This window comes from Euprymna scolopes, chromosome 38 (genome assembly GCF_053919585.1).
Source record: "Euprymna scolopes isolate OS-2025 chromosome 38, ASM5391958v1, whole genome shotgun sequence".
Lineage (NCBI taxonomy): Eukaryota > Metazoa > Mollusca > Cephalopoda > Sepiida > Sepiolidae > Euprymna > Euprymna scolopes.
This window is the reverse complement of record NC_136519.1, coordinates 52890029-52899099: the sequence shown is the minus strand read 5'-3', so window position 1 is coordinate 52899099 and position 9071 is coordinate 52890029. Positions and strand designations below refer to the sequence as shown.

The window sequence follows — 9071 nt, the reverse complement described above, 5'->3', positions numbered from 1 at the left end:
TATAAATTATAAAAAATCAATATCTACCTTTATTTAAAATTTAAAATCTTTTAGTTTACTATTTTTTATCTAATAAATCCATATTTATAAATGAAACTTATCTCATGAGCGTTTTTTCTTGATTTGAAGTTTGATCTTTTACACATTTTCCTAAAAATTGTCCAATAATTATTCATTGTATTTTATTTTCTATTAATTTTTTGTTGAATTATTTTTATATTAACAGAAACGATTTTTTTCCGTTGAAAATAAAAAAAAAAGATGGCAAGCGTTTGCGGGAAATAAAATCGAACTTTTGTTCCACAATCTCCGGCGTTTTACGTAAACTGCCTTGAGAATTCCGAAGACATCATAGTTTTTTATTCCACAAAAATACCGCGAAAATTGTTAACGAAAATATGGAACTTTTGCTCTTGAGTATATTTACACCATATTTCTGTATGTGATAACCACAACAAATGTAAAATCGTACAGAGAAAATGAAAATGTTACGATCGACGCTTTACACAGAATGCGATGACAAAAATTGCGTATCTTGTTTTTTTTAAATAAATGCATGATGAACAATCATAGAGTTTAAATTATTATGTATTACACATGTAATCTGTACGAAAAATACGTTCGAAATGCGTAAATATGCAAGCATTTAAAAAAAATTTACTAGAACTGAAAATAGTAATTTGGCTTATGTCGCCATATCTCTTTTTATATCGTGGTATGAAAATGTCTTTTTACATAATACTAAGTAATGTGAAATTGTATATTATTTTAATTGAGAATTCATTGAGATGAGTATTATTTATTAATTTATTTATTGCGGACTATTTCCTCATCTTTTTTAGTTGTTGTTTCATGACGTTTCGGCAAACTATTCCTCTGGAGATGACAACAACTAAAAAGATGAGAATCATAGTCCACAATATATATATATATATATATATATATATATATATATATATATATATAAGGATACAGAACGTTACCCGGGACTGAATGAAGACCAACGAATGTTTCACCCTCCCATACTTTTATTGTTATCAAAATTGGCGACATTGTCCATTTTTCAATCAAATCGATTAATTGGTTAATTAAGTTGAGAACTCGTCACGTTACACCGGGGAAAATTCATATGTGACAGTCTACAATACATCGTATTTTGCATTGCACTGTAGAGAACCTACTTTTAATTTCATAAATTATTTGTTATATATAATCGCTTGAATTTCAGTTTAAAAGACAAAAGTCCAATATAATCGTTCAGTTCTGCTCTAAACAGAAACATTCATTTCGAATGCACCTCCCTCATATCAAAGAACGTATAGTTGATTTTATATGCCAGGCCTTTCTATTTGCGCGGTTATAAAACACGTGATGTTAGGATCTAGAAAGCGTTAACTTTGTCGGATTCCATCGGATTTTGTCGATTATCGACACTTATGAAAGACATTCCGAAACAAAACCTATCTAAGGTGAATACAATATATTTGTGTGAAATAAAAACAAATCTTTCTTTCTCTTTATCTCTTTCTTAAACACACAAACACACACACACACACACACAAAGTTACTTTTATACAGTAGAATCAAGGATACGGCATAAATCAGATCTGGAGTTTGGATCGTAAGGTGAAATCGCCGTATGGCGGGGTCTAAGAAAAATTTTATACAGTACTTATTAAAAATTATTAACAAAACACATAATATCCATGTATATGATGATATAACATTATAAATTACACTGTAAGGAGGCGTAAATACCGTAACGGGGAACCGAAAAACCATCGTCTTCCACATCGTAACCTGAAAAAAAAGTATCATAATGTCACTGTATCCCGGAGATCTACTGTATAATCGTAGAAATCACATATTTGAATCGCATGTTATATCCATGTGTATTTCTTGTGATGTATAGTACATATATACACACACATATATATATATATATATATATATATATATATATATATATATATATATATACACACATATATATTGATGGTTGGTTGGTTGTTTTTGTTTTACAGCATATCAACCCTTTTCAGGTTATTTAATGCCGAATCCAAAGATTTTGAAGAAGATCTTTCACTAGAATATATTTGTTTTCACATCGGTGTCTATTTAACCCATAGTTGGGACCCTAACAGGTACTACCACTCCTGGACCTGGGAGCAATGGCAATTAAAGGGTGGTTCCACACTCCCCAAAGTCCGCAAGCTGGGGCCTTACCACTGGATATAGGTTAAGGTCATATCCAGAACCCATATATTTATACGAAATAACTCTCTCAATTTTTAGTCTACAGACTCGAAATTTGATATACAGGGTACTGAGATTTGGGAAAATCTTTGTAATTCGTTTTCGGCTAGAAATTTGGCTGCTAAGGGATCAAAGTTCAACGTTGTGACCTTTGAGAACTCTACCTAACTCCTCCGCGAATTTTGGGTCTAGACACTTGAAATTTTAGGTATAGGTTCTTTGGACATGGATCTAACTTAACTTAATTTGAGCCCAAAACAATAGAAGTTAAGGGGTCATAATAGGAGCCAAGTTAAAAAAAAAAGAAAATTGTCCGTTTTTTTTTAATTTTTTGCTCAACATACACCTCCAAACACCCGGGCAATGCCGGGTGGATATGCTAGGATATATATATATTATTGTTTTTTTATGCCGCTCCCTATATATATATATATATATATATATATATATATATATATATATATATATACTGTTCAGTCTAGAGAAGCAATTAATAGCCCCTATAAGGGGATGTTGTGCGACTGTAAACAATGCCGATAAAAGCAGAGAGAACATATCGCACTTGGAATCTCCAAATCATCACCCATTTTAGTACTGTCCAGACCCAAAGAGGGCATAATCACGTTTACACATCAGTTCCCGTTAGATTACAGAATTTAAGCAACGTATATACATATATATATTTATATACATTTATTTCTTTTTATGTAAATATATTTTATCGCTACACAATTATGAGTATGTTTTACTACAATTATTTATAGATAACTAGAGAACTCATCGGGCGATGTTGCTTTCCTAAAAATTCAGTCCTAGTAAAACACTAAATAAATGTAGGGAATTAAACTAATATCTGTTTCATTTGATGTATTAAAATGTTATGAAATAACGTGACGAACATACAAGCATTGTGACAAGCAGACACAGTTTTTGACTGGTCGAGATTTTTTTACTCTCTGTTCTACGTGCGTCTCTTACTCTCTATCTTCATCTACATTTCTCGTCACCCTTTGCGACCATCTCATTACATGTAAAGTCTTCAAAATAAAACACCCTCAAAGTTTCGCAAGAAAAACTTTAAATAACTTTTCTTTTTTTTTCTTTTTACATGGGGGTCACCACTTATCAAGGCCCGGAGGCCACTCAGGGATAAAGACTATCTTCAAATGCAAATTTTTTAATTCACTAAAATGAAAACGTATTAGAATGAAATAATGTATAACATTTATAGAGATTTCATTAACAAATATCCAGTACATAACGAAAAAACTCTAAAAATACGAGAAATATAAGAGACAGAAAATTATGTCCCACAAAGCGAAACCGCTGATTAGATTACATAGATGGAAGTAGTAGAATACATTTCTTGTCATGGCGCCTTCCTGTATTCACAGAGCAAATAAATTGATAGATTACATTGGTTTTTCTTACGAGTTTTTTTGTTGTTGTCCGTGATGCGTTATTGTTTATAATAAAGTTGGACGTTTTTTGTTATTTATAATAAATGATTAATTGAATTTTCTTATTGTTGACGGGGAATACGTATCTATAAATTATATTTTTAAGCCCCTTTTTATCAGGTTTGAAGTTATAGTGTAATTGGTTTTGGTAGTCTATATTAATGGGATGGGAGAGATTGTTTGGCTGATTATTATTCGTTTAATTAAAGTTTTTTTATAAGTTTTTGTTTATTGCATTTTCACCCCAAACAAAGCACAGCGCCACTTTGATGTAGCGGGCTACTATCTGGGGGCGTACTTTGTAGGGGTAATATGTTAGGAGCTGAGCAGCAAACTGTCTGTTTACGCTACACATGAACTTTTGTATGTCAGTACAGTCGGAGAAACAGGAACCCAGAAGGGAATCCCAAAGTCTAGCAGTTCTAGGTAAGATACTATTAGAGTAGAAGGCTTTCTTACATTTAGAGATTTCTACCGTGTAGGGGTGGGATTTTGTTGCTTTTCGGATTTGTCGAGGGTATTTACACCAAGGTGGTACAAGGGGTTCTAGTTCATTAGAGCATCCGCCATTAAAGTGGTTGTAAAACAAGCAGAGGGAAGCAACATTACGTTGATGGGAGAGAGGGTGAAACCGAGCTGATAGTGTGGGATCTATTAGGTGAGCGACTTTTGAACCATGTCTAAGAGGGAGAGACTAGTAGCAGATGTAGCATCCCAAACGTGACAAGAATTCTTCATCCATGGGCGAATGGTAGCCTTGTAGCGGTACAGGATACTCTCAGGCGTAAGTGGCTTTCTAGCACCGCAGAGACATTCTTTCCAACAGACTTAGCAATGCACTCAGTATATCTGTTCCAACTCATGTTCTCCGTGAATGTTAAGCCGAGGAGCTTGAACGAGCTACGTTCAGATAATGTATCATTAATCGTGGATATTAGTGGTTGAGAAGGTTTATTGTGTATATATATTATTCCTAATGGAATTAATTTTTATTTGGAGATGACCATTAGATTGTTAATTTTTATTTTGGACTATTAGTCTCATCTTTATTAGTTGTTGTTTTTGGATCTTTTTTTTATTGGTACACAACGTTTCGGCCAGATAGCGGTTTCAATCCCATCCAAAGCGTGGCAGAGGTTAATAGGTCAAAAATGTGGTGAGACGACAACAACTACGGATGGCAGTGATGGCTGAGAATGCAGTTAGGAGATTCGAAGTTCCTATCCGTCGCGGTTAACACCTGACGAAGGTCAGAGGAAGTTGGCCGAAACGTTGTGAACCAATAAAAAAAAGATCCAAAAACAACAACTAATAAAGATGAGACTAATAGTCCAAAATAAAAATTAACAAGGTCTATTGTGGTTATTAAAAGAAAGGAGCTTAGTCTTGGGAGCATTGAATGTGGTTATCAATTTTTACCTCGGCCTACACGTCTAAATTCGTTTAATTGAAGTTTTATAAGTTTTATTAGTGCATTTTCTCCCAAACAAGGCACACCACAGACCGGAGGTTTTCTTTTAGATTTTCTTCCATTGTCTTGGATACGTGTTCATTCGTTTTCCCCTCGTGTCTATAATAAAGCTTATTATCGTCAGCAAATATACCCATCTCAGAGAAAATTTATCAGAGAGGTCATTTGTGACCATCAAGAACAATAAAGAATAATAAAAGTTCAAGCATCAACCCTTGCGACCCCTGGTATTTTTCGTCGGCTTATTAACTAAGACCTGTATATTTTTTTAAAATTCACTAAGAAATATTTTCTTGTTTGAAAAAAAAAATAATAAATGATAAATTTCGCTCAATCAATTAAATTTTTAATGATCGAAATTTGTATCGATATGAGCATTCGCTTTTGTAGTTTAATATACAAGAATTGCTAGCGGTAGGTTAAAATGCTAAATTTAATTAATAGTGGTAGGTTTAAAAATAGTCGTTAAACAGAAACATTCCCTGCTTTTCAACAATATTTATTGAAATGCAAACTTGCTGCCTAAATATGTACGATATATATATATATATATATATATATATATATATATATATATATATATATATATATATATCGTGTATATTTTGACACATATATATATGTCAAAATATAACGATATATATATATATATATATATATATATATATATATATATATATAATTCCACAGCCAAACAACGTCGCAGCTCACAAGGCCGGAAGTCCAAGAATCGAGTTTCACCCTCATTTGGGCTAATCAGTTAGACATATCCGAACTCAGGATTAAAAAACACAACCTCTTGCATGCGAGGAAAGCACTCTACCAACCGATCAAAAGAAATTCCATTAACCAACACAGATCAAGCAAACCGCGCCGAAATCCGACTGTGAAATGAACCTACTTCGTCTTGACAAGGGAAGCGGTCATCCAACCAGTTAATAATATAACCAACTAGCCAGCTAATATATATATATATATATATATATATATATATATATATATATATATATATATATATATATATATAGCTACTATTTAACCATCCAACCAGCTAATATATATATATATATATATATATATATATATATATATATATATATATAATATATTGCTACTATATAACCATCCAACCAGCTAATATATATATATTATATTTGTATTCATCGACATACAGTCCTGTTTCGTTGTATCACAACTCATCAATGCCGCTACACTAGCATCTCTCCCAAGCCAAGGATTGAACCTAGAACCGTCGTGTTGACAGTCGGCAGTTCTTCCACTCGAAACACGTAAATTACTCGTCGGAATGTCCATTTAAATAGACACCCGCCACCACTTTTATAGTGCTCAAATCGCCTGTTTATAAACAAACAAACAAGGAGCTTCGCATTTTTCAGCCAATTAAGTAGCATTCCAGCCCGGCGATTCCCGGGTGTTTGGGTGTGTATGTTGAGCAAAAAAAAAGTGGTAGTAGGAAGGCAGGCTCGAACCCGTACCGCAAAGGAGGAAAAGAACTGAGTAAAACCTAACGTTTATGCTGTTACGACCATCATCAAACCGGAAGCGACATTTTTTTAAAATTAAGGCTAGACAATCTAAAGGAGAGGATAACTTTAAAAATATCGGCGAAAAAAGTGACCCCCTGTAGAAAAGTGCTTAGTTGAAGGGGAAGATATTAATGTTTCTAGCCAATTTTTCGATATTTGTCGTATGAAAGATCGAACTTTAAAACGATACTGGACTTGGTAAAATCATTCGCCTCTATTGAAATCTAAGGCCGACATGCAAACATACATACATACATACATTTATATATTGGTAACTAAGAATTTTCGACCCAAACTGATGAAAAAGCTTGCCCTATCTTTAAATACCCTTTATGTAAAATTTCAAATATTTAGACCAGAAATTGTCCGAGTAACTTGGAAGAGACCGCAGAGGTCAATTTTTTTAAAACTTTGACCCCTATTTGGACCCCTAAAAAGTTATTGTTTTGGGCTCAAATCAAGTTATTAAGTTAGATCCAAGTTCAAGGAACCTATATCTAAAATTTCAAGTGCGTAGACCAAAAATTGTCGTAGGAGTTCTCAAATGTCAAATCGTTGAACTTTGCCCCTTTAATCGCCAAATTTCTTGCCGAAAAACGATCACATCGATTTTCCCAAATCTCAGAGTTGACAGAGTTATTGCGTAGGGAAATGCACACAGATACACAGATACGCAAGCACGTTCACTTATATATATATATATATATATATATATATATATATATATATATAAGGTCATCAATATTTAACGTTACAGTCTATTTCAAACTATAATCTTAATCATTTTTCTCGGTATTCCTCTATTAAAACGTTTTGAGGAGTGTGGAGACATTCAAAATAGGCCAGGGCAAGGTCGCCCTCGAACAGCTAGAACCCCTAAACTTGTTAAATCCATCAGAGAAAAGATCAGGAGGAATCCTAAGAGATCCATCCAGAATCTGGCTAAAGAGTCAACTGTACTTCGAAAGGACCTGAAGATGTCACCATTCAAGCATGTCAAGAAACAACGCCTTTCTGCTCAAGTTGTTGATAAACGACTCCAGAGATCCCAGATTCTTCTTTTCCGCATTCAGGATGGCACACTACCAAATCTCGTTTTTAGTGATGAGAAGAAATTTGATGTTGAACACCACTTCAACACCCAAAACGATCGGGTTTGGTTGAAAGCTCCCGAGTGGGGTATAAGGAAACAATGTGCCGCCTCAGTGATGGTCTGGGAAGCCGTGACAGAGTCCGGTAAAAGTCCCCTCTTTTTTGTTGACATGGGGGTGAAATTGAACCAGCAATACTATCAAGATGACATCATCGTTGGCGCATTGTTGCCCTGGCCACAGAAACACTTCAAAAAACGTCCCTGGTCTTTTCAGTACAACTCCGCACCATCACATGGGATCAAAAAGACTCAGGAGTGACTTTCCGATAATGTCCCGCACTTCATCCCCAAAGAGGAATGGCACCCATCTTCCCCCGATCTGAATCTCCTTGATTTTGGTATCTTGCCATACCTTCAGATAAAGGTCTCGGCCACTCACCGTAAAAGTTTGGAAGCTCTGAAGGTCAAAGTGCAGAAGGAGTGGGCCAAAGACCCCCAGAAAATAACTCGTGACACATATAAGGCTTTTCCTAAACGTCTTCAGCTAGTTATTGACGCAGATGGTGGGCATATCGAATAATATTTGGTGTATTAACTTTCTATTTCTTTTTCTACAATAATACATTTGCATAAATTCTAAATTTTGTTTACCTTTCTAAATCCAACCACTTTAATTTGTAACGATAAATACCGATTATATATATATATATATATATATATATATATATATATATATATATATATATATATATATATATATATATATATATATATATATATATATATATATATATATATATATATATATATATATATATATATATATATATATATATATATATATATATATATATATATATATATATATATATATATATATATATATATATATATATATATATATATATATATATATATATGGCATAATCGCTAATCGCGTTGACACACCGGTTCTCGTCAGATCACCGAAGTTAAGCAACATCAAATCTGGTTAGTACCAGATGGGTGACCTTTTGTGAATTCTAGGCGCTGTATTTGATCTCTGCTTATCTCGGCATTTATTTCCGGTCATCTTTATACACACTACACTTGCCACTGGTATTTAACAATGTTGACTTAGGGGATGTATGGTTGGGGATTGCCCACCTTCTCCAAAAATTTCACACGCAGGCAACCATTCGTGGGTATCTATGGTCTGTTAAAGACTGAAGGAGCCCCCGTCTATGTGTGCGTGTGTGTGTGTC

At 33.7% G+C, this 9071-nt stretch overlaps 1 protein-coding gene across 1 annotated transcript; it reads left to right on the top strand.

Annotated features, from left to right (window-relative positions):
- The first annotated feature begins 7711 nt into the window (after nt 1-7711).
- On the top strand, nt 7712-8146 carry LOC145263272 (uncharacterized). The gene has a single exon (XM_080120354.1). The coding sequence runs from the start codon at nt 7712-7714 to the stop codon at nt 8144-8146; it is 435 nt and encodes a 144-aa protein (XP_079976480.1).
- Nucleotides 8147-9071: the final 925 nt, after the last annotated feature.

What these genes read in the sequence shown, in the direction of transcription:
- LOC145263272 (XM_080120354.1), top strand. Translation starts at nt 7,712, where the DNA reads ATGTCACCATTCAAGCATGTCAAGAAACAACGCCTTTCTGCTCAAGTT.